The sequence below is a fragment of the Cnephaeus nilssonii genome (assembly GCF_951640355.1).
Source record: "Cnephaeus nilssonii genome assembly, chromosome: 5".
NCBI classification, from domain to species: domain Eukaryota; kingdom Metazoa; phylum Chordata; class Mammalia; order Chiroptera; family Vespertilionidae; genus Cnephaeus; species Cnephaeus nilssonii.
In genome coordinates, this window is record NC_137076.1 from 2239384 (window position 1) to 2265599 (window position 26216).

At 55.9% G+C, this 26216-nt stretch overlaps 1 protein-coding gene across 3 annotated transcripts in view; it reads left to right on the top strand.

Moving 5' to 3' along the window:
- The window catches only part of ANK2 (ankyrin 2), a 300444-nt gene that overhangs the window by 129422 nt on the left and 144806 nt on the right, over positions 1-26216 (top strand). For 2 of the 3 annotated variants that reach the window (XM_079771698.1, XM_079771699.1), the window contains exon 1: positions 16039-16344. The exons of the other annotated variant lie outside the window; for it this stretch is intronic. In XM_079771698.1, the coding sequence (XP_079627824.1) occupies positions 16216-16344 (129 nt within the window). In that variant the 5' untranslated portion in view covers positions 16039-16215. Of the gene's footprint in view, positions 1-16038; positions 16345-26216 lie in introns of those variants that run through there. 3 annotated transcript variants of the gene reach the window in all.

The following is a 26216-nucleotide window of genomic DNA, read 5'->3' on the forward strand; positions in this document are numbered from 1 at the left end:
TGCAGTGCGCGGTGATTTTTGTTAAAGAGCCACTTCTTAAAGACCACGGGAATGCTCTTTTGCTTCCTCAGATTCGTAAGTACTTTTCTTATCAATACATCTCTGAGACAAAGGTCTGAAATCACTAGAAAAGAAATAGTCTTGAGGGAACCATGTTGAAATAAGATTTAAAAATGTGGACATTCACCTGCAGGTGATGGATTCAAAACCAGTAAGTACCCAGGTCACAGAACAGGGGGTCTCTGTCATTGCTGTATTAGCAGCTTGAAAAGACATAATTGACACAGGTATTTGGCATACAGATTGCTGTGGTTTATAATTTCATAAATGCTGACAGGTGTATAAACCATAAACCCATCCCCACAATCAAGATAATCAGCATATTTAGTTATTGTTGGATTGAGAGAGGTGTTTTTATAAAAAAATATATTTTTTATTGATTTCAGAGAGGAAGGGAGAGGGAGAGAGAGAGAAACATCAATGATGAGAGAGAATCATGGATCGACTGCCTCCTGCACACCCCACACTGGGGATCGAGCCCACAACCCGGGCATGTGCCTGACCGGGAATCAAACCCTGACCTCCTGGTTCATAGGTCGATGCTCAGCCACTGAGCCATGTTGGTCGGGTGATAGAGGTGTTTAATTGAAATATCAGAACCAGATTCCATATATACTCCAGCAAAGATTTTACCATCATGTTGAATTTTAAACATAAAGTTAGATTTGTGTACATTTATGTGTCTTTGGTCACAAACATGGTGTCTGCCACTTTAGTTGAGGTTTTTTTAAAATTAAGGTGTGGCCGGAATTCGTGCTGTGGCGGGGCGGCCTCTAGTGGTGTCTTTGGAGATTGCAGTGATGCCGCTGCAAAGCCACCGGTGGACAGTAGGGGGCGCAGCGGCGCCGCAGCCCAGTCTGCACCTGCGCTTGGGCTGCGGGAGCGCAGATGGGCGGGCGATGCCGCAGGTGCAGGTAGGGCTGCTTCCCTCCGCCCTGGATTCGGGGTGCAGTGAGGCTGTGCAGCCATCCTCCCTCGACGCCTCTCGGAAGGAGACTCCCCCGACTTTCATTGTCTAAAGGAAGAGACTTCTGTCTGTCTGTCCCCTCTCCGCCATGCTGACCCTTCTTCAAAATACTGGGCTGAGAACGGGAGACACCAGTTTATTCTTGTGTTATTATTAACATCGTATTGTTTTCCATATAAACAGCCGTCAACCTGCTTTTGCGCCGCCCTGTGTATCTTTATTGTATCACCTTCCAGGACCCACCAGCTGGTCCCGGGCGAACCGGTGGCCTCCAAGGTCACGCGGCGGCTCCCTGAGGCCTCTCTCTGGGAAACATGAGCTCCTCTCATTCCCCATCCGCGGGCCGTGCCTCCTTGGCATCTGGCTGGATTTGCTCCGAGCGAGTCCCTCTCTCTGCTGAGCTAGAATTCCCGTCTGATGGGACGCATGTCCTACCTGTGACCTCTGCACCCAATTGTGTCAGATCTCGGGCTTGGATGATGGTACCCGCACCCCCAAATCTGCCCACAGGAACGTGCATTTATCACTTTTCTCCTAATCCAGTGGCCGGCAAACAGAGCCAAATATCAACAGTACAACGATTGAAATTTCTTTTGAGAGCCGAAAACCGACTTCTGCGCATGGGCCACGAAGTTTCAATCGCACTGTATGTGGGCGCCCGCACGTGGTATTTTGTGGAAGAGCCACACTCAAGGGGCCAAAGAGCCGCATGTGGCTCCCGAGTCGCAGTTTGCCGACCACTGTCCTAACCCAAAGGGAAAATAAATGGGAATTGGTTCGATTGGAACGCTCTCAGCCTCCGTGCTCCGGGAAGGACTGTATGGATGAAAACTGTCTAGTTTGGGCCTCAGGCTGACCGGTAGAAGGGGTGTTAAAGGTTAGATACAATCTAGAGACGGTGCAGACACAGATTCCCGGAGGTTGGCCCAGGGGCGTATCTGAGCCCTGCGAATTATTTTAGCTTTTTGCAGCGAACTTTGGAGTTTGGTTGGGGAAAACACAATAGTGTGGAAAGTTTGCTCTTTCATGGACACTGAATACATATTCACAAGTCGGATTTGGCCAGCTGAGAACTGAAGCCTGACACAGCCTCGTGATTGACAAGTGTCCGGGCAAACTGTCCCACAACTCCCATCTCCTCCTCTACCTGCCGGTGGGCCGTGAATCCATTTGGAAAAATTAGAAAATACGAATGAAACAACATGATGAGACTCTAGCCAAGCTAACCAAGAAAAGAAATAGAGGGACTGCAGATGACTGGTATCAGAAATTGACGAGAGACTTCAGTACGGCTCCCATGGGCACGAAAAGACAATAAAGAAATATTCAGAACAACAAGTTAGAGTAAATGAACCCATTTCCTGAAAAACATAATCCACCTCCTGTCATACAGGAACAAGCCTATTTCTAGTAAAGAAATAATTGAATCAGTACTTAATAAGCTTCCAATAAGAAAAATATCAGGCCCAGATGGGCTCACTGATAAGTTCTGCCAAATACCTAAGGAAGAAATAACATCAATTCCTCATAATCTCTTCTAGAAAGCAGAAAGAAAAAGGACAATTGCTGAATGTGTCTGTCAGGCCCTGCTAGCAAAACCAGATAAACACGTGACAGGCAAGGAAAAGTGTGGACCAATATCTGTCATGAAAACAGACGTGAAAGGATAAAATATTCGCAAGTAGAATGCAACAGCATATAAAAAATTACATACTATGACTCTGTGACTGCGTGGGACTTATCCCAGGTGTACAAGATTGGTTCAACATTCAAAATCAATAAAAATAAACCATTGTATCAATAAGCCAGGTCAAAGAAAAATTATATGATTATGTCAATAGATGGACAAAATCCAACACCAAGTTTTGATTAAAAAAATATTTATTGATTTTTAGAGAGAGAGAGAGAGGAAGGGAGAGGGAGAAACATGGATGTGAGAGCACATCAATCAGCTGCCTCCTGCACGCCCCCTACTGGGGATCAAGCCCACAGTCTGGCCACGTGCCCGACTGGAATCAGACCAGTGACCCTTCAGTGCATGGGCCCAAACCCAAGCAACTGAGCCACTCAGGCCAGAGCTCAAGTTTTGATTTTTAAAAAATTCAGCAAACTAAGAAAGAACATCTACACCACACCCACCTGGTATAGCTAACATCATGCTAATGGAGAGAAACTAGATGCTTTTCCCCCAAGATTGGGACAGGGCAGGGACGTCCCCCCTCATCACTCCTGCCCCACAGGACATGGGCAGCTTCGCCGATGCAGTAAGAAAAGGAAGTATACACACTGGGAAGAAGGAAAGAAAGTTGTTTGTAAGTGACATGATGCTCTATGTAGAAAATACCAAGTCATCGTCACCAACAAAAACCCTGTGGACTAAAAGGTGATGCCATAAGGCCACAGGGTACGAGTTCATGTGCAGAAGCCCATCGCGTCCCTGTATAAAGCTGAAGAACAGCCCGGCCGGCGTGGCTCCGTGGTTGAGCGTCAGCCTCAGAACCTGGAGGTCAGGGTTCAATTCCCAGTCAGGGCACATGCCCAGGTTGCGGGCTCAATCCCCAGGAGGGGGCGTGCAGGAGGCAGCCCATCAATGATTCTCTCTCATCACTGATGTTTCTCTCTCTCCCTCTCCCTGAAATCAAGAAAAATATATTACAAATGAATAACATTGCAATTTCAAGGTAAAAACACAAACAGGAACAAGAACCGAAAGAGGTCTGCGAAAGCCCAGTGCAAGGACCAAGAAGATCTGAGTGAACGGAGGACATTCCTTGTTCATGGACAGGGCGAGGGACCATTGCTGAGATGCACTGTCCCCAGTTTGAACTGGGGTTCAGCACAATCCCAATCAAACCCCCAAGGGGCTGTGGGTATGGACAAGCTGATTCTAGAGTTACACGCCGGGTGGGAGGCCGGAGGCCAGCACCCACGGAGGCAGATGGCGAGGAGGGCGGGCGCTGCCCAGCCTGGCGGCTTCGCACTGAGCTCCGAAGGCCTCGCAGGAGGCCCTTGTGCTGGAAGAGCGGGCACACGGGCCGGGGGACGGAGCAGGGCGCCCAGAAACCGGTGGATGCAGAGAGTCTCACAGCTGGTGCGGGGCGGGCGGGGCATCCACCGCCCCCCAACAGTGAGCGGGGAGCGGGGAGGGCAGACTTCCTCCCCGAACAGTGAGAACAGTGAGCGGGGAGCGGGGAGGGCAGACTTCCTCCCCGAGCACCTCCAGTGGGTCCAGACTCCGGTGCCAAGTGCAAGCCACAGCCCTCTGAAGACGGCCTGGGGCCAGGGGCCTTGGCTGTGAGGGCGGCTTCATGGCCATGACGCCAAACAGAGCTCGTACCTAAAATATACAGAGAACTATGGAAACTGTAGAAAACAACTTAAAAATGGGCAAATGGTCCCAACAGACTCCTCCAAGCGGACGGAGGCGGCAGTGAGCCCGCGGAGCCCGGGGACTGCACCTTAACGGGACAGCGGGCCCCCCACGCCCCGTGCGGAGCCCCCATCCCTGTGCCCCCGCCTTCCCCCCAAACACGGAGCCGCCCTCAGGGGGGTTGGCCCGCGGGGCGGGAGCGGCGGGCCCCGGTGCGGGGCTGGGAATCCGCCTCAGGACGGCGGAGCTCCCGGGCCGCGGGCTCGGCGGGTGCGGGCGGAGGCCGGACGGCGCCCCCTGCCTGGCCCGCGCTCTCGCCCTCCCCTCCATCTCCTGCCACTTCCCGGCTGAGGCCTGGGCGCCGGAGGGGAGGACGAACGCCTCCGCCGGGCACGGCCGCGGGCTCGGCGCCCCAGGGACTGCGTTCCGGGCGGCGGGGGGCCCTGCACGGAGAGCGGCCGGCACCGCGGGCCCAGGGGCTGCCGGCGGCCCTCCCCAGCCCCGCGAATGGCCGACGCCCCAGCCGCTGCGCAGGGGGGCGGGCAACCGGCTCCCCTCTGGGAGCACCGGCCTGCTGGGGGTCCGCCTCCCGCTCCCCCTCCTGGCCCCCACCCCCTCCCCTCCCCCACCCTCCCCTCCCCCTCCCCCGCCCCCACCCTCCCTGCCCCCTCCCCCTCCCCCACCCTCCCCTCCCCCTCCCCGCCCCCTCCCCCCTCCCCGCCCCCTCCCCCCTCCCCGCCCCCTCCCCCCTCCCTGCCCCCTCCCCCCCTCCAAAGGGAGCCGCACGCGGACTGGGCGGCACTTGGGAGGATCAGGGTCTCCAAACCGGCTCACAGGGTGGGATGACCTTGGGACAGGTGACCTTCACCTCCTCGCCTTCACTTCCCGCCTGGCCCTCCGTCCGTCCGGCTTGGGGACCGTCCTTTCTTCAGAAATGCTGTTTTTAGTGATTCTGATGGAGACTTGGGAATTTGGGGCTGGGCGTGAGGAAGGAAAACAAAGCAGCGATCCGCCTTTTATAAAAATGTGTGCAAATCTCATTATTACAAAAGCGTCACCAACCAGACAATTGTTTGGAATGGAATTGTGAGAAGCTGTGGAATGGGGAAGGAGCCGGAGAAGGCAGGGTCTAAAGAGGGGGGAAGGGAAGCGATTCTCCGTCAGTGAGGGCCGTGAAGGACAGGGTGCGGCCCCCGGGACCCTGCACCCCCCGACCCTGCACCCCCCCTCCGACCCTGCACCCCCGCCCGACCCTGCACCCCCCGCCCGACCCTGCACCCCCCCCGACCTTGCATCCCCCCCCGACCCTGCACCCCCCCCGGACCCTGCAACCCCCCCCGACCCTGCACCCCCCCCCGGACCCTGCACCCCCCCCCCCGACCCTGCACCCCCGCCCGACCCTGCACCCCCCAACCCTGCACCCCCCCGACCCTGCACCCCCCAACCCTGCACCCCCCCCACCCTGCACCCACCGACCCTGCACCCCCCCTACCCTGCACCCCCCCTCCCCCCAGGACCCTGCACCTAAGGACAATGACCCAGGAAGCAGGTGACCTCCAATCCCTCCAGAGGCCCAGCACCAGGGCAGGGCAGCTGTCTGCTGCCCCCGAGCCAGCCCCTCTCCCTCCACCCCGCCCCGTGGGAATTCGGGGCAGGGGTCTGTACCGTCAGTGACATGATGGGGTGTTGGTAATAGGCGAGGCTCGTCAGTAAGCGGCACCCCTCAAGTCCCAGGCAGTGGCCAGCCTAGATTGTTGAGATGAATGATTTTGTTACTAAAATTTCAGGATATTTCTGTTAGGTAAATTTATCAGAATTTTACAGTTGGGTACCTCAGAATGTTTAACAGAATGGTAATATTTTAATTATATTGTCTGATTTTCAAAATAGAATTGTCATTAAATCAGAGAACTATAAATCCTAGTGTAAGGAAATTTTTTTTTAAATTTTACATTTTGATGTCAAAGCATAAACCCAGTGTCTACACTGAGATGAGAAGTGAGCTGGTCCTGCGGGGGAGTTAGAGAACCCTTGGTCCCTCTCATCTTGGAACAGGATGAGCAGAATTTGGATGTGGGGATCACGTGACCTGTGCCTCGCGTAGGGGGGGCTGAGGAGCCGGTCGGGCAAACCTTTTCAGTTCGTTTAGGAGGTCGAGTGGCCGAAGTCAGGCACGTGCAGATGGGAAGCAGAAACGGGGAAGAGAGATTCCCAGGGTGCAGGCAGCCGGGTTTGAAAGGTTAGGTATGAGAAGTAAAAGGAACCCAGAGCACTCCGAGACCCTGGGGACTATGTCAAGACTCACTCATGTTAACCTTTACTATTGAGACTTCCAAATTATTTTCCAATTGGGTTTGATGTAAGCATGAAAGTTCCCATGTGGAATAATTGTTATAAGGATTGTGGTGTTCTAGAACCTGATGGAAATCCTAAATAGTAAAAGGGTAATATGCAAATTGACCGAATGGCAGAATGACCGGTCAGCAGGGGGCACCAGGCCAGCCAAGGCACATGCCAGTGGGCAGAGGGAGGGGATGGCGATCATCGGTGGGGGAGGGGTGATCAGGGGGGCAGGGCCGGCCACTCGCAGGCGGCGCCGGCCCCTGATCCGCCCACCCAGTTACCTCCCACAGAGGGAGGCCAGTTGGACATCCCCTGAGGGCTCCCGGACTGTGAGAGGGCACAGTCCCCCCCTCCCCCAGTGCATGAATTTTCGTGCACTGGTCCTCTCGTTAGGACATAATATTTGGGAGTAATTCTGCACTCACACTTTGAAATGTTTTTATTCTGAGCAAAAAGCGGGTCATATTGTATCACTCACGAGTGTGCAAACTAGATCTGACTTAATGTCTATTAATATATAGCTCGGGGCTGCATCGACAAGTAAGTTTCAGTTAGTCATACATGTATTGATCTGACCTAGACTTAGATTCAGACAAACCCCAGGCAAGGATTTGACAACCGAGAGCCCACAAAGATCTCAGTGGTGCTCGAATTGTACTTGCGTTGTGTCTCATTGCTACTGTTTTACAGAAAACGTGCGCAGCATTTTAGCTCATCCTCTGCACTAGGTTCTTCTCGTTTACTGCTGCATGCCTCGCAGAGATGATGTTCCCTGTCACTCTCCTGCAAGACAGGAAAATATCACAACAAAACAAGGTGTGAGGAGCAAGCACGAGGGCGGCTCCCTCACCGGAGTCCAACTGCGCTCCAGAGCAACCGGCTGTAACCTCCACCCGCCAGCAGAGGGCGCCCACGCGCCGCTCATTTATGCGAACGCGCAGGACAACACATTGATCTGGTTTCAGTTTTCTGTTGTTTTTTGCTATTTTTAAGCTGCAGATCCTTTTCTTGAAATGGAGTCTCTGATGTGTAGGGGTCCCCCGGGGCCATGCAGCTGTCACTGCAGAAGCCTGGCGAGGCTGGAGGTCGGTCGAACCTTCGCTCGGGTTTGTCCAAAAATACTCTCCCACCTCCAGAGGCAGCGCCTCGGGTGGAGTCGTGAATATTCCTGCTGAGAAACCGGTGCTGACGCCGCAGGAAATGCGTCAGCAGAGTGGTCCCAGGCACGTGGCTGTCTGCAGTGTGGCTGTGAGCACCGTGGGTGCCCATGTGTGCATGCGTGCTCGTGTCAGGGGTGCGCGTGTGTGAGGGGTGTGTGTGCATGTGTGAGGGGTGCGTGTGTGCACGTGTCTTATTTGTTTCTGTTTTGTTTCAGGAAAGACAGCATTTTCTCTCCAATCCTATGAGTGGGAAAGGCATTCATTTTGACACATTTCTCCACTGTATTTCATAGGTGAGCCGGCTGCGGGCTGGCAGTGTGCGTCTGCATTTTCCCCTGGAACAGGGCCAGCCCTGCCCTTTGCTGAAATCGGGTTTTAGAGATTAATTCTGAGAGCGAGAGCACCCGCCACCTGGCACTGTCGCTGCTCTGTGACGCCTCGATGTGCAGCGGGCCCGGCCCGGCGCCCCTCCTGGCTGCGCCCAGCAGCTGGGGCCCTTGTTCTCTGTTCTGTTTTTGTTCTGAGTGGAGCTTTGAGGGGCCTCTGTTCCGACCCGGCCTGTCTGAGCCTTGGTTCTGGTTTGGTTAAATAACGGGGCTTCTGAGGCGCTGGCCTCCTGAGGGGACACGTTCTGGAGCACAGCCGGTGTCTCAGTGTGTTCCGGCGGCTGGGACCGACCGGGCTTACGGACAGCAGACATTTACCCTCGCAGCTCTGGGGGGCGGGGGGCAGCCGAGGTCAGGCCGCGCTCGGTCAGGCCCTTGTCCCGGCGGTGGGCCTCCGTGCCGCTGGGTGGTGGGCCTCCGTGTCCTCACGTGGCGGGCTTCCGTGTCCTCCCGTGGCGGGCTTCCGTGTCCTCCCGTGGCGGGCTTCCGTGTCCTCCCGTGGCGGGCTTCCGTGTCCTCCCGTGGCGGGCTTCCGTGCCCCCACGCAGCACACAGAGGCATTCTCCGGTGACTGACCTGGCGCGTACGTGTTCGTCCCTTTCCCGCTTTCCCGTTCGTGCTTTGGCTCCTGTTCTGGGAGATGGTGCGTAGTTACTACGATTGGGCTTCGCCCATGTCCCCCACGTGCTGTTTCCCCTGCTTCTGTCAGAGACACTGTCACCCGACGTGCCCAGGAGCCGGGCCTGCAAAGGCTGCTACTGTCCCCACAGTCACGGAGCCCGAGGGGATGCAAACCCAGGCTCAGGACCTCCCCACACGAGGTGCTCAGGGTCAGAACATTAGCAAACTGTGGTGTTCGCTCAGACCACAAGAAGATGGCTCAGTGGAGAGCTGCGAGCCGTGAAACCCACACACCCTAAATGTTTCATGTGAACTCCAAACATGTACATTGAATTCCTTCACCAATGAGGTCAGGTCATTGACCTTTGTTGAAGGATTTTTTTTTGTTCAAGAATTTTCCACTGTTCAGGCTTTTGCCTTGTCTTTTTTGAGTAAACAATACCTACTCGCAGATATTGTCTCATCTGGTGTTCCAGTTTGCTGTCTTTAAAACACACACACACACACACACACACACACACACACACACGAGGCCCGATGCATGAAATTCATGCACGGGTAGGGTCCTTAGGCCTGGCCGGCAATCAGAGCTGATCTGTGGGGCGACCCGTGGGGCGATCGGGGCCCCCCTCTGGCACCTGCCTTGGCTGGCCTGGCGCCGCCCACTTGCTGGCCCTGACCCCACTGCCGCTGGTCGCCTCCCTCTGTGGGGTGACCAGTGGGGCAATGGGGGGACCCCCACGGCACCCACCTTGGCTGGCCTGGGGCCTGCGGACTGGGGGCAGCTCCTGCATTGAGCGTCTGCCCCTGGTGGTCAGTGCGCATCATAGTGACCAGTCGTTCCACCGGTCCTTCCACGGTTCGGTCGATTGGCATATTAGGCTTTTATTATATAGGATAGTTTTATTGATTTCAGAGAGGAAGGGAGAGGGAGAGATAGAAACATCAACGATGAGAGAGAATCATTGATCAGTTGCCTCCTGCACCCACCACACTGGGGATTGAGCCCCCAACCTGGGCATGTGCCCTGACCAGGAATAGAACCGTGACCTCCTGGTTCATAGGTCGATGCTCAACCACTGAGCCAGGCCGGCTGGGCCAGTTTGGTGTCTTTTAATTGGAGTGAGAACTTAAAGACACTTGAGAAACCATTTGATTGTAGGATTTCTAGATGCTTCCGAAGCCACCTCCCCATCTTGCCGCTTGTCTCTGCCACACCTGGAACCCAAAGCAATGCCCTTTAGGCTTCGTGCTGTCAAGGACTCACAGGCCATCACATTGATTTTCCCGAGACAACTGTCTGCACCATATTCCGTCAGGGAGGACTTATTGAAAGTGCGTGATGCAGCGACAAGAACAGGTGGGGACAAAGGTCGCACGAGCGCCCCTGGCTCTGGGTGCCACAGCAGCCCTGGTTGGCGGGGGGCGGGGGGGGGCGTCGCAGGTGGTGGGAGTGGCGCCGGGCAGCGGGCAGGTGGCATGGGAGAGCCTCCGCTAAGTAACCGCGTGAAGGGGCCTCTCAACGCCGTCTTTCGAGGAAGGAGACGAGAAAACCAGTCCGCTCCCTGTGGAGGCCTCGGGTGCGAGGCTGTGTCCCCGAGGCGGGACAGGGGCGTCTCTGTAGAAGGCTTTCTTTCAGAGTTAGCTGGGCTGAACGTTGCCTAAAGTTTCTACCCAAACCCTCAGCTTGTTATTTTTTGTGAAAAAATAGTCTATTGCATGTTTTCAGTCACATCTCATTTATCTGTTAGATTTTGGTGACATTTTTGAATCCTCAGATGTTGAAGGATGCATTTCCGTGTGAAGATTTATTACATCGTCGTCAACACTTTCATTAAGAGAAGGACAGATCCCGAAGGCCGGCAGTGTGTGCTGGTTCTGTGATTCACTGGACCGGAATCGAACCCGGGACCCTTCAGTCTGCAGGCCGATGCTCTAACCGTTGAGCCAGACCAGATAGGGCTGGGCTATATTTTTAAATCCACCGTTGTTGGCCAGTGCCTTGCTCACGGTTCCGTTGTTTGACGTCTTCCCGCGCGTTTGCGTGTTCTGCTGGGACGCGGTAGCTGTGTTGTCTTTCACGGGGTGCTGGTCGAGCTGCTGGGAACGACTTGTGCAGGTCGCCTGCGGCCGAGGCTGCGCTAGATCCCTGCTGCCGGCCTTGCTCACGGTGAGTCTGTTGAAACTCCAGGCCCTGAACCCCGGCTGTCACTCAGCCCGAGGGCTGGCTGTTTATTATTCCCACTCGGCCCGAGGGGGCAGCTGGCAGGTCTCAGGGGGCGGGGGACGGGGCACCCACCAGCCTCGGAACCTATGTGGACGCGTCTCTCGTTCCCGCCTCTCGCTCTGGAGGTTTTCCGGTGGAAGCTCAGAGCCGGCAGGGCACGCACGCAGGAGGCAAAGCTCCGTCTCTGCTTGCATTCCCGGAGCTGTGTGGCCTTTCCGGAGAGGACCCGGGACATCCCGCGTCCCTGGCCCCGGGAGCTCGGTGGGCGGGACCGGCTCCGGGGGGCCCACGCGGGGCTTCTGTTGGTGGCGGACCTGACTTGGGAGTGACTTCAGCACCGAAGAGGCTTGCGCCTCGCCAGAGTGGTTTCCAGAGCCGGTGGGTGTGATCGCCCCGTGGTCCCGTGGTTCCGGACCGCGGTGCCTGCGTGGGTGTGGAGCGGAGTGTGTCGTGCTAAAGCAAGAGGCTCCGGGTGCCAAGCAGCAGCCTCAAGTTGTAGGTCAGCACACTGGCTGCCGGGAGAGGACACGCTGTCTTTGGGGGAAGAAGGGACCCGTCGGCGTGGGGAGCAGTGAGGGGATGTGGCTGCCTCCCCGTGAGGCCGTGGGAGTCCACGTTTACACCGTCAGGGACCGACTGGCCACCCGGCGCGCACAGCGCCTTGCAGCTCCTCAGAGTCCGGCACCAACACCGCAGCACGGAATGGCTGTTGTTGTTTTAATATATTTTATTGATGTCAGAGAGGAAGGAGAAGGAGAGAGAAACATCCACGATGAGAGAGAATCATGGAGAGGCTGCCTCCTGCACGCCCCACATAGGGGGTCGAGCCCACACCCTGGGCCTGTGCCCTGACCGGGAATCAAACCCTGACCTCCTGGTTCATAGGTCGATGCTCAACCCTGAGCCCCGCCGGCCGGGCGGGACCGTTTGTCGATGGTGCTGTTGGGCAGCAGGGCTCACAGGCCCGCTGTGCCCGCAGAGACGTGGCCGGCCCGCCGTGCTGGTGGCGCTCCGGGCGCATCTGCCTGTGTGACAAGGGGTCCGGCAGGCGGCCGCAGCATCCAGCGCGGATTGGATGTTTGACGTCCAGCAGACTCGGCTGTCCTCTAAGGCTCGTGTACGTCTTTCTATCGTCAAGTTTGAAAAACACTGAGGTGTTCTTGCTAGTAATTTACCGGCCAGGAATACGGAGTTACGGAGCCGTCACTCCTGGCCCACAAGGTGTAGACCCCCCCGCCCCCCAGCCAGGTACACTCACACTCACGGCTCCCAGGCCTTACTGACTTAGGCACAGCATGTGATTAAATGTAAGCCATTTCGGGAAAGGTAAGATACACGTGGCGTCAGTGGGGCCTCACAAAGAATTGCAGTCAGTGGTCGCCCGGCCCTGGGGTCGCTGTGCGCACGCCACCGCCACAGAAGCGTGTCCGCGGAGGGCGCTGCTGGTCCGCAGGCTCTGCTCTGCTAGGTTTGCTACCGGGGGCGGTGGGTGCGGCTCGGCGACGCCTGTTCAGTTCCCTTTCCTGCCGGTTGGAAGCCTCCACAGGGTTCGGTGTCCACGACCTTGCGGAGAGGAACTGGGCTCCCAGCTCAGGGGAGCACGGCTCCCGGGTGAGGGGTCCCAGCCTCTGTTGCGGCTGGTTCTCCCCGCCTGCCCGCGGGTCTGCGGCGGGGACAGCTTGCTGTGCAGGGCGGGGCTGATGGCGGGGCAGCGCGGTGATCGAACACGCCCTGACCAAGCGAATGGCCAGCGTCCCTCCGTCCCCAAGGGAGGGCGTCCTCTCTGAAGGGCTGTCCCGCTGGCTGTCACGTCTGTCCGCACAGTGAGCCCTGGGGGGCAGACCCAGCCTGTCCCCTGGCGGCAGGGGCTCTGGTGGAGCGGGCGCCGCCAGCAGGTCCCGGTGGGAGGCCGCGGGCACCGCCTCTGCTGGGGCGCGGAGCCCCTGGGACTGGACCTGGTGCCCTGTCTGTGCCGAGCGCAGCTGGTGAGTGCCCACCGCTCTTCCCGCCGAAAACCGACACCGATTTTCCTTCCAAACAGAAAGGACAGGGACTCGCGCAGCCGGGGCCACAGGGAGGGCTGACCGTGAGGACCTGGCGGGGTGAGCTGTGGAGGCCTTACCCCGGGAGACGCTGGTCCCTGGAGCTCGGACGGATCCGCGCGGCCGCCCACCACGTGTGGGGCAGCGTGTCCCCTGCTTGGGGACCAGGTGGCTGAAACCTCGGCTCCTGGTTGCTTTGCTGTATGTGAGAATGCTCCCGCGGCCCGCGTTTCCTGTGTGGGATGTGCGCAGGGAGCCCCCGGCCGCAGGGAGTGCGGGCCGATGGGAGGTCCTGCCCCTGCCCCGTGCCTCCCAGTGCCCTCAGCTGCGGGAACACAGTGACTCTGCGTCTCTGTCGCATCCAAAGACACAGGAGAAAGCAGCAGAAAGCGGTGTGTTGCTTTATGAAGACCTGGCAGCCACCTTGCTCTGTGGAATGTGCATGTTGAACTAACATCCAACAAACTCACACCCGACTCACTGCCTTTTTGTCACGAGACAAGAGGGACACAAAGAGCTTCCTCTCGTGCTCTTTGTAGAAAAATAAAGGGAGAGGACCTTCGGACTAAGACCCTGCCGGCCACGCCAAGAACTGTTTGGAAGTCACCGTACGGAAGGTTTAAAAATGCGTGCTTTCCCGGCATTAGGAAGCGTCCCTGCAAGGAGGGCTGTGGGGCACACGAAAGGCTAACGAGATAAACCATTTTCTGGACAGCGTGCCCCTCTGGCTGTGCTCGCGACTCCCTCCCTTTGCGGCCCGTGCTGAGGAGAGAGGATCCTGACATAGGAACAGGCTCGGAGGGCCGCGGGCAGGCCGCCCCGAGGCACCCTCCCACAGGGAGACCAGGGAGGAGGCTCAGCCACAGTTCACTGGGACACCCACGGGTCTTGCTCGGTTGAAAACACTTTTTCAAAGTATTTACAAGGAAAGAGAGCGCCTGGTGGTCGTCCTCGGCTTCCCCAGAACCACCTGGTTCCTGGCGACCGCTCGGACCCGCCACAGCCGAGGGAGGGTCCTGGAGAACGTCAGGGGGCAGGTGTGATTGTTCTAGCGAGCGGCAGGCGGCCACCTGGTTCCGGACACACAGGAGCCCTCCCAGGCCCACGTGCTATCTTCCCAGGAAGCCTGTGTGTGTTTCCTTGTAAATACGGACAAGATTTCCAGAGCGGGGGCGGAAAAGAGGCTGGTTTTTCCTTAGAAGATGACTTCCCAGCTGCCCAGGCTAGAGGAGGGCTGGGACCCCCTCTGTCCTGTGGGCCAGAAGCGCCCCCTGTTGGCCACGCTTAGGCCTGTTCCCCCCTTTGACTTTTTATTTTAATTAATATACTAGAGGCCCGGTGCATAGATTCGTGCACCAGTGGGGTCCCTTGGCGTGGTCTGCGAGGATCAGGCCGAAACCGGCAGTCCAACGCTGCCTGCCGCTCCCGCCTGCTGCTCCCGCTCATCCTGGCCCTGCTGCACCTGCAGCTGCCACTGCTCGGCTTCTGGTGCCTGTGGGTCAGCTGAGGGGCGCTCCCGCTGTGGGAGCGCACTGACCACCAGGGGGCAGCCCCTGCAGTGAGCATCTGCCCCCTGTGGCCATTGCATGTCATAGCGACTGGTCGACCAGTGGTTTTGTCACTTAGCCTTTAATATATACATTTTTATTGACCTCAGAGAGGGAGAAGGAGAGAAAGAGAGAGAAACATCAGTGATGACAGAATCATTGATTGGCTTCCTCCTGCACGCCCCACACTGGGGATCAAGCCCACACCCTGGGCATGTGCCCCATCGGGAATCAAACCCTGACCTCCTGGTTCACAGGTGGACGCTCTGAGCCACACCTGCCAGGCTTGACTGGCTTTGGACCAGATTGGTTCTCTCCAACCACCAAGTGCACCCGCTTCCTGTGGGGTATTTGCTTAACCTACTGCTTCCACCTTGTTTAGGTAGAAGAGAAAAATTCTACGTTACACTATGATAAGCTAAAACGTGTAGGGACCATGTCCAGCATGGAAAACGAGTGTTTCCCGCCTCGGAGAGCTACTGTCTTATCTGCGTGTGGCACCCAAACGCACCCTGACATCCTCCGTGTGTCTGGGCGGGCATGTCTCAGGGGTTGGGTTCCAGCCAAAACCATATTTTCTAAGAGTGCATTGAATGTCTCTACTTCTTTCTTAATAATGGAATACGCGTAGGAGGAGGTGGTGTGTGGGGAGGGGCTCTCCCAGCCCGCCCTGCACCCGTGTCCTGACTGTCAGGAGCGTCCAGGGGTGCGTGGTCAGGAAATGAGGGGCACCCCATCGGTCCGTGATAAAGCTGGTCAAGTCTGGGCATTTGGCAGGAAAGGCCGCGGGAATACTAGAAACCTCGCCTTCGGGGGCTCCCAGGTCCAGCCCTGTCTCCTTCCTCTGCGTCTCCCGGCGGGACTGGCAGAAACCTCGCTGGGCGTTAACAATACCCTGGGAACCCCGAGTCCCCGCCTGCCTCCTGAGGATGCCTGGTTTTAGGCATCGCCTGCTCCCCCGCCCTCCCAGGCCTGTCCCTGCAGGATGGGCCCCACCGGCCCCGCGTGGATCTGGAACCCGCCCGCCCACGCGCGCCGGGTCTGTGGCAGGTTTCCCGGCGGCGCCTCCGGAAGCCGCGTGATCCGTGCTTGCGGGCGCCTCGCACAGGCAGGGCCGGCGGCGGAGGCAGGGCTGTGCGCGCCCCGCACCGAGCCGCCGCGCACCGAGCCGCCGCGGGGAGGCCCGCAGTCCGCAGTCCGGGCCTGCGAGGCGGGGCTGCCGCAGTGACGCCCGCGCGGGCCGCGCAGGAGCGCGCTCGGCCTGCCGTCCGCGGGGGCGCCGCCAGCTCGCGGGGCGCACGCACCTGGAGGGGCAGGTGCAGTGGCTGCGGCCCGGGCGCCGCGCGCGGATGCGGCAGAGCCGAGGCGGCCGCGCTGGGGGCGGAGCGTCGCGGCGGCCGCCGCCCGGGAAGCGCATCTGCGCGGCTGCCGCCACCTGGACCGCGGGGACCGGGCGCTGAGCACCGCCCTGCTCCGCTGATCCCCCCGCAAAATGGCTCACGCTGCGGCTTCTATTAAAAAAGTTCGAGAGGCTGAGCTGGAGGAGAAGGAGAAGATCCTGGAGAGGGAGAGGAGAAAGCAGCGGAAAAGCCCGCGGGAGCGCGCGGAGCGGAAGAGGAAGGTAGGAGGCGCGTCCTGACCTCCCCCGCTCGGCCCCTCGGCCCCTCGGCCCCTCGGTCTGCAGGGCCCCGGCGGCGCGCCGCCCCGGTCGGTCGGTCGGGCCTGGTCCGCGGCAGCGAGGCCGCGAGTGCAGCAGGCATGAGCCCCGGCTTCCCCCGCAAAGCAGAGGTGCCCCCCGCACCCCCCCCCCCCGTTATCTTCCTTCAGCCTCGGGGGCCCGGGCTTCATTCCTGCGGGGTCTGGGCACCCGCCGCGGGAGAAGGGGTGCCGGTGGGGGGCCCGGTCAGCCCTCGCCTCCCCTCGGCTCACGGAGCTCTGCTGGGGAGAGCCCCCGCTCAGTCATCCCCGACGCTGGTGTGCGTGCAGCTGCGCCCAGGGTGCTGGGCGGCCAGCAGTGCCTCTGCGATTTTAACATTTCAATTGTGATTTTATTTTTTATTTTTGGTTTCCAGCATGAATCTCAGGATTTCTCTTTTCGGACGATAGCGTTACATGCAGGACCAGGGTTAGAAGAGGGGTGGTTGCCAGTCCCCTTTCCGTCCAGCTGTAGAATGGTGGTCTCTTTCTAAATCCTGTTTTTCTTGCACATGGAGAGCCTTGCAGCTCGGCGGGCTGACATTTGCGGGAAGCCGGCAGCCTGGCTCGCGCAGGAAGCGCCCTGTGAGACGCCGGCATTGACGAAGTGGGTCAGGCCGCTTGCGGAGGGGGCTGAGGGGCGTGGGGCTGAGGGGCGCGGGGCTGAGGGGCGCGGGGCTGAGGGGCGCGGGGCTGAGGGGCGCGGGGCTGAGGGGCGCGGGGCTGAGGGGCGCGGGGCCTCAGCGAGCCGGGCAGCGTGTCCTCAGGCTGTTGCTAGGCGTTGCTCCCTGGATGAGGGAGCGGGTCTGTGTGCTCAACACGCCCTGCTGAGAGCCTGTGCTCCGTGCTGCTGAAAGGGGGCGCCTTCTCCACTTGGGGGCATCTGCGCCTGGTGTTTGGAAAGACCCCTGAGGACCCCCCGGAGCTGAGCTCGCACTGACCGGGCCACTACCCTGAGGGCCAGTGCCGGCCCTGGGCCGCGCTCGCCGTGCCTTAGCGAGCACGGTGCGTTCCTGGTCACCGGCTGGCTGACCTCCAAGGCCTTGCTTCCGGGGCATTTGTTCTTGCTTTTTTTGTTTTCTTTTGTTAACCCTCCCCCGAAGATATTTTTCCATTGATTTTTGGAGAGAGTGGAAGAGAGAGGGAAGGACACAGAGAGAGAAACATCGATGTGAAAGAAACACATCGATGGGTTGCCTCTTGCATGCGCCCTGACCAGGGCCGGGCTGGGGAGGAACCTGCAACCGAGGTACGTGCCCTTGACCAGAATCGAACGTGGGACCCTTCGGTTTGCAGACCGACGCTCTATCCACTGAGCCACACCGGCCAGGGCTGTTTGTTCTTTCCTGTGGTCTCAGAGGTCCTCGGGCCCCTTCCCTGGCAGCGCTCCCTCCTGGCCAGGCCTGCATTCTGGCTCCGATTCTCTCCATGCCCACGGCTGCACGCACTTTCCCGGGTTGTACCACCTTCATCTCGTGTTCTCCACGCAGCCTGTCACTTCCTGGCCAGGACGCTGTCACGACCTAGTAACTTGCGTCCCCAGAGGACCAGGCACACACGGGGACGTCTCCGGCTCACCCTGGCCTGTTTCTCAGATCTGTGCCCTTTTCCGTGCTGCGTGGCGATGGAAACCTACGCTGTGCCCGGGGAAAAGTGCCAGGGGCTCGGATGCTGCATTGCTCTGAACGGAGTCCCGCAGGGCAGGCGTGGCCGTTGGTTAATCGTGTGGTCATGTGACAGCGTCTCCCAGCTTCACGTCTGGATGCTGTCCCTCGGCCAGACCCACGGGAAATGGGGGTCAGGGCGGATCACGGCGCAGCTACGGCTTGTTCTTGTTCTGGTTTTTAGACTCACCTGTGGGTGGTCCGCCCCTCCGCGGGAGAGGCAGCTCGCCGAGGCTGAGCGTGGGGCTGGCTCTCAGCGGAATTGGGTTTATTTTCTAGATTCACATCCCCTCCTCCCCTGCCACACACACACGGCCACGGGGCCAGCTCTGAAATGTGGTTTGAGAGAAGAAAAGGTGTCTCCCCATCATTCCTTAAGGAAGTTCGTGAGGAAATGGACACCGGATGGTGGCGGGTTGGTGGCTCTCTGGAGCTCCCTCCAGAAAGTCACCGGAAGGTCATTGTGCTGTGTGTCCTGGTGCCGTTTTCTGCCCATCGGCCCCTCAGCCGTGCAGGTGCTGTGCCTCACATACGTGCACATTCATCTGTAACGTGTCCTTCAGACGAGCCTGAGTCTCCCAAAATTCAGGGAGGCCTGCCCTGCTGTAGATAAAACAAAGAAGCTGATTTTGAAAACATTTTTCACTCAAGTGAAAATTATTAAGTAATAAAAACAAGTCAATTAAGTAGCCTCATATTTGGATTTATTTTTAATATTCTTATGTGGGCTTCCTGTTAATTAAAAATATATCTTTGCATTATGATCTTGTGCTCCATTACATGTTTTAATAAATTTTAATTATTTGTGAACTTGAAACATGTTGCGAGCGTGGCTGCAGTCCCCCTGCCCAGTCCTCCGGGCGTGGTCTGTAAGTGGCCACAGTCACGGCCTACGGGACCTGCTTTCCGTCGCACGAGAAGCAGACTCGATGGCAGGGCAGCGGTCCAGCCCCTCTGGGCGCGCGCTGGAAGCTCACGTTGAGCCGGATGAGAAGCAGGTGTGTGCTGTGCTGTCCTGCTCCTCGGGCTGGTCCCGGTGAGCTGAGAGCAGATGGCCCACGGGAAGATGAGTTGAAACGAACTAATCTAGCATTTATTTGCTTAAAAGACTCCACCGATGTTTTAGCTTTTCATAGGGAGAAGAGGCTGTTATTAGCTGACATTAATTTAAGTCATTTCTTTTTACGTCCAGATATCGCGTGTCCAGGGTAGGATGTAAGAGTTGTAGACTTGAGGAGGATGCTGAAAGGAACGGTTAAGTGACTTCACCAAATTCCTCACACGCTGTGAGACACAGTTGTAGAGAGATTTCAAGTAAAATGTTCTTTCCACAACCACGTGCTATTTCTCAACCACTTTTTTTTTTTAATTTGGAAAATAAATAATTTTCAGGGGCTGGTTAAAAAACACCCACACCCACACCCACAATCCCATTCTTGAAAGCAAAGCATATCTTTAAATAATCTTCCTCATTTAAACAAAATGATCGGTTGTTTTCAAATAAGTGGGTATGCTCTCCATTTCTCAGCACGGACAAGCCATCTCCAAGACATCGTAATGTCTGTGACGCGCAGTGGGACTGTCGCACAGAAGAGGCCATGTGCACGACTTGTCCTCAGGACCCCAATCCTTAAGAAACTCCCCACTAATTTATCTGTACGATGACGAAGCCCGCGCTCCTTTCCCTGTGAACAGCTGGTGATGTTATCAAGCACCAGTGCGGCCCTGCGTCCACCCGATTCCATCCTGGGAGCGGCTGCCCGCCACGCTGTGGAACTTGCTGAATCAGATGCACCTAGTTTGTGGCAGAGCTGGGATGGGAGCCCAGGCCCCAAAGTTCTTTGGCGGAAAATCGGGGATGTGCGTCCTCGGCCTGGTGCCCACACTGAAGGGGGAGCTAGTAGCTCAGCATTTAACCTGCGATGCCTCCTTCCTCACCTGCAGCCACCTTCCCGCACCTAAAGAATGCAGCTACTGAGAACACAGTAGATGACATATCAGAGGAAGCTGTATACACTTACGGCTGTGATTCTGTTGGTAACTGCACCAAAATATTTCATGAGATTTCTTAGAAAATGCGCTATTAGAAGTCCACATTTGCTTCTTAAATACAGCAGTTGCCGTCAATGATGGACTGTGATTTTATCATCGCTCTTTCCTATTTTTTTATTAGGACTTAAAAATGTGTTTGTGTATCTGCATTTATGCAACTGACACAGAAAGGTGGTTTTGCGTGGGATAAAGCAAACTTCCAAGTCCTTTCCATTGGTTTTCATAGAGAAGGGTTCTGATCAGCTCTTTGCTTTTATGATGTTATTATTTTGGAGGGATTAAGGCTTATTATTTCTAGGACATCTTTGGAAGCCCCCCCCCCATATTTTCCTGGTCTCTACTGCTTATTAAGTTGATGACAATGAGAATACTTACTGAATGTATACAATGGGTTTATCACCAAGTTGCAAGGGGACATGGAGAGATGAAGATTTTTAAAAAATTCTCACATGAGGATTTGCTTTTATGATTGAAGAGAAAGAGGAAGGGGAGTTGGAGGAGAGAGAGAGAGAGAGGGAGGGAGGGAGGGAGGGAGGGGGGGAGAGAGAGACATCGATTGATTACCTCCCATACACGCCCCAACAGGGATCAAACCTACAACCTGGCTATGTGCCCTGTCTGGGAATTGAACCCGCCACCTTTTGGTGAACTGCACGATGCTCCAACCAAGAGCCGCCAGGCCCAGGCCGAGGTGCAGACTTACAAAGTGATGGCAGCGGCACCCTTTTTGAAAACGGAAGGAAGTTTTATTTGCGAGTATGGAGAGGCACGTGCCGTGTAAGTGTTGAATCGTGTTAAAGAACGAGTGGCAAATAGACAGACCATACAGTGCTGGCCATGCCCACGTTACCTGATGGCCTGTGGGTGTCCCGTCGGGTGGGAGGAGCGTGGACAGCCCGGCACCCGTCCGTCCGTCCTGCCTGGAGTCTCTGGGTGCTCAGCAGCCTGGTTCCGAGAAGAGCTCACGCCAGGTTCTCAGCCCAGAACGCGCACAGATTTCTGGGCAGCAAACCAATAATGTCATCGAAAACACCGCACAGGACAGAACGGGTCGCCTGTGACGCATGCCTTCCAGAACCCTCCACATGGAAAATCCAGGAACATTTTGAGAGCACCCAGTTGTCTTTCTGGAGCTCCTGTCACCCCGTCCACTGGGAGCGCTTCCGGAGCCCACGGCCACGGGAGGCCTGGGCGCCGCCCTCCGTCGGGACCCGGGTCCTCCTGTGCCAGTGGCCACGTGCGTGAGATGTCTGCTTTCCCATTGGAGCAGAAATAAAAGGTCCCGACGTACCTGCTTACATGTGGAGGCTGCCATAGAAACAGGATTTTTAATTTTTTTATAATATATTTTTATTGATTTCAGAGAGGAAGGGAGAGGGAGAGAGAGACAGAAGCATCAGTGATGAGAGAGAATCATTGATCGGCTGCCTCCTGCACACCCTGCACTGGGGATCCAGCCTGCAACCTGGGCATGTGCCCTGACTGGGAATCAAACCTGAGACCCTTCAGTTTGCAGGCCGACACCCTATCCACTGAGCTACACCGGCTAGGGCAGAATCATGATTTTTTAAAAACCCATTTTATTCTTCTTAACACTCCCTTCTATGTCCTTTGAACTCAACTCACAAACCTGTCTTGGCACGAAACATCATGTTATACCAGCGACTCGCACTGTGGGGCACTCTGCCGGCCCAGGACGTCGGAGCTTTTATCAGGTTTGGCTGATGAAGAAGCTCCTTCGACCACTGAGCGGGGGACTAGCGACTGGCTTAGGGGGCAGGCTGTCCAATGGGTGGGGCTGTGGCCCCGGTAGTCCCAGGCATGTGGCTTGAGGTGGGTGTTGAAGGAGACTGTTCAAAGGCAAGTAGGATCTTAATTTTAAAAGCTACGACCGAGTTTATTTATTTTTGGAGTCTAAAATCTCTAAACACAACTTTTCCCCTCCTTTTGTTATATTAATCTGAGTTCATAGAAATGTTTTTTTTTTATTTTTATTTTTTTTATATATTTTATTGATTTTTTTTACAGAGAGGAAGGGAGAGGGATAGAGAGTTAGAAACATCGATGAGAGAGAAACATCGATCAGCTGCCTCCTGCACACCCCCCACTGGGGATGTGCCCGCAACCAAAGTATGTGCCCTTGACCAGAATCGAACCTGGGACCCTTGAGTCCGCAGGCCGACGCTCTATCCACTGAGCCAAACCGGTTTCGGCATAGAAATGTTTTAATCTTTAAAAATCAAGGTAATTCGTTAGTTACCTTTATTATCAAATTTTAACTTGATTAGTCACCTTATTCATCACTTGGGTAAAAATAATGCTATTTACAGCCCATTTTGACATCATGAAGAATACGGAAAATATTTTGTAGAAGTACTGTAGGCATCAGTGAAAACACAAGGAAATTAAGAATTTTACTCACGCCATATTTAATGCTCTTTTTGTGTTTCTGTTTTTCATGATGTCACCCTTTTTCATTTGTATTTCTCAAAGTGATTTCTTCTTGACAAGGAAGCCTTGCTTGTGCTTAGTGGTAGACACTGCCTGTCGAGATAAACAGTGAAGCGCTCCGGGAGTTTGGAGTTCTACCCGAGCTGCTGGTGGGGCCGGCAGCTCTTTGACCTCAGTGATCCTCTCGCTCCAGATCTGATGTGTGATTTTAAGTGTTTTTCATGGAAAATCCCATCCGAGCCATCTGGGTCCAGCCTGGTCGTAGTATCGGAACCCTGGTGTGCACAGGAGAAAGGAGACTGGGATCTGTCTCTCCATCGTCTGTCTTGATATATTTAATCTTATTTAAAAGCTTTTTACATTATAGCCGACATACAATCTTATGTTAGTGTCAGGTGCACAGCACGGTGAGTCAGCATTCATGCACCGTACCACGTGGTCACCTGCTGGGTCTGTGGCTGTCACGTATACAGTTAGTGCCATATTGTTGCCTCTTTCCTGTGCTGAGCTTTCTATCCCTTGACCTGTTTTATACCTGAAGTTTATACTTTCAGTCCCGCCCCTTTTCTGCCATCCCGCACCCCTCCCACCAGTGTGTTCTCTGTGTCTGTGAGTTTGTTTCTGTCTCGTTTGTTCCTTCGTTTTGCTCATTAGGGTCCACATGTAAGTGAGATGACCCAGTATTTGTCTTTCCCTGTGTCACTTATTTCACTCAGCACAATGCCGTCTAGGTCCATGCAGCTCGTCACAATGACAAGATTTCGTTCTTTTTATGGCTGATCTTCCCCGGTACATGCGCCCACTTCACCCCTCGCCGTCTGCTGGGGGCACTTAGGCCCATCGGCTTGGTACATGACGCTGCCGTGGGCGGAGCGTGCGAGCATCTTTTCGAGTGAGTGTTTTTGTTTTCCTTGGATAAATGCCAGAGGCGAAATTGCTGGGTCATATGGGAGTTCTATTTTTAACTTTTTGAGGAAATGCCACACTGTTCTCCACAGTGGCTGCACCAGGCTGCGTTCCCCCCAGCAGTGCACGAGGCTCCCTTTTCTCCGCATCCTCCCAGCACCCGTTTGTTGATTTATTGCTGGTACCATTCTGACAGGTGTGAGGTGGGACCTCATTGTGGTTTTGATTTGTGTTTCCCTGGTGATTAGTGATGATGAGCATCTTCTCGTGTGTGTGTGTGTGTGTGTGTGTGTGTGTGTGTGCGCGCGCGCACGCTCATCTGTGTGTCTTCCGTGGAGAAAAGTCTATTCAGGTCCTCGGCCCATTTTTAAAGTGGGTTGTTTTAATTGTTTAATTTTGATGTTGAGTTGTATGAGTTCCTTATATATTTTGGATATTAACCTCTTATTGGATGTGTCGTTGGCTAATATCTCCCCTCATTCTGTAAGTTGCCTTTTTGTTTTGTTAATGGTTTCCTTCGCTGTGCAGAAGCTTTTTAGTGCACTGTAATCCCATTTGTTTACTTTTACTTTTGTTGCCTTTGCATGAGGAGAACTACCCGAAAACATATTAAGACGGATGTCAAAGAGTTTACCGCCTCGGTTTTCTTCTAGGAGTTTGTGGTTCCCGGTTTTACATTTAAGTGTTTAATCCATTTTGAGTTTAATTTGCATATGGTGTAAGCAAAGAGTCTAGTGTCATTTTTTCATGCATCTGCCCCATTTTCCCAACACCATTTACTAAGAGAGACTCTTGTCCCCGTTGTATGTTCTTGCCTCCACTGTCAGGTTACTTGACCACATAGGCCTGGGTTTATTGGGCTGTCTATTCCGTTGCATTGATCTACGTGTTTATAACTATACTAGAGGCCTGGTGCACAAATTTGTGCATGGGTGGGGTCCCTTGGCCTGGCCAGCGATCGAGGCCTATCGGGGGGCCAGCCGGCAGGGGGGGAGGGACCGGGGGAGGTTGGCCGGCTGGTCCCCCCATCAGGGCTGATCTGGGGGGCCAGGTGCGCCCGAGGGGGGAGGGGCTGTGAGAGGTTGGCTGGCCAGGCCCCCCATCGGGGCTGATTGGGGGCCCTGGGCAGGTGGGGGGGCTGCGCAGGAGATTGGCTAGCCAAGGGGGAGGGGCCACAAGAAGTTGGCTGGCTGGGGGGAGGGGCAATGGGAGGTTGACTGTGGGAGTGCACTGACCACCAGAGGGTAGTTCTGTGTTGAGTGTCTGCCCCCTGGTGGTCAGTGTGTGCCATAGTGACTCGCTGACTGGTCATTCTGGTTGTTCAGTTGTAACTGTTGCTCAGGCTCATATATATATATATATATGGAGATATTTTTTAAAGCCCCCTGTGATTCCACCCAGAATCGGATGACACTGGAGTAAATACTTCCACTCCCACCAGCCCTTGTGCCTGTCTTTGCTTTTGGAGCGACAACAGATCGACTTCTAATGATGGTTATGACCCTAAGTTGCCGTTGAGAACATTTCCCGTGTGCAGATAAGAGGCATCCAGCAATGTTTGAAAGTTAATGAGGCTAATTGGTCCACCTAATAGCAATTACTTCTGAGCAGGGAGAGGGGGGAGGTGTTTAGAGAGAAGCTCTAAGGCTTCGTGGTCCGCTCTGACTGTTCTGCCCAAGTGGAAGGATCTTCGGGAACGAGGCGTGTGTGTGAGCTTCAGGTCCCTGGGCGCAGAGAGTCCCGAGGCGCCTCCCAGCTCCGTCCTCGAAGGAAGCCCCTGATGGTGGTTCAGTCTGCTCTGTGCTGGGATAAATCAAGGCAGTGCCCGGGGATTGGACGGGTAGCTGCTCTGCCTTGGCGACCTCGAGCCTGTAGAGATGTGGGCCCCGGGGAGCTCCTAGCACAAGTCAACAGCCACGTTTCTCATCGCTGGCGTGGGTAGATTTTTCTGTATCTTTTCCAAGTTTGATAACACGGATGGATGTCGGTGAGGAAGAAGCAGCGAGCAGCTCTCCAAGCAGCTGTCTCCCCCGGTTCTCCAGAAGTTCCTGTTTCCTGTCTCTGACTCGCCACTGCCTACGGAGCCCGGGGTTTCGTGTGTTTCGTCTTTTGCACGAATATTTTCCTGGCTGCTCTCTCACGCCCTCCCTGGCTCACCAGCCCTCACAGCAGCCGGAAGGGCATCCCCATGGGTCGCACGGGCTTCTGGGACCCTCGAGCACCTACTCCACCCACCCCTCACTTCCCAGTCGCCTCCCACGGGAGGGCCGCTGTGGCGCGACGGAGCCTTTCTCCGGAGACACCCCTTCCGTGCGCACCGTTGCTGTGTTGCTCGTGGCACAGGGCAGCGCGGGGGGAGCAGTGCCTGGGCATTGGGGGGGAAGGTCATGGGACAATTACAGACACGCGAACCTAGTCGTTACTTGGTGACGAGTGATACGCTATTTCCCATTCATGCACGCTTCTTGCCTTTATATATGTACTAGTGACCCGGTGCACGGATTCGTGCACATCGAAAGGCAATTCATTAGAAGGTGGCTGGTGGGGCGGGACTGGGTGAGATGGGCTGGACACACCCTGGAGCCAACCTCCTGTGGTCCCTCCTTGACTGGCCACACCTGGGGTGGCGCCGTGGCTCAAAGGACGTCTGCGGAGTGAGTGGGGTTCCTCCGGCAGGTGGGGTCCCTCGGCCTGGCCTGCGGGGATCGGGCCAAAATCTGCAGTC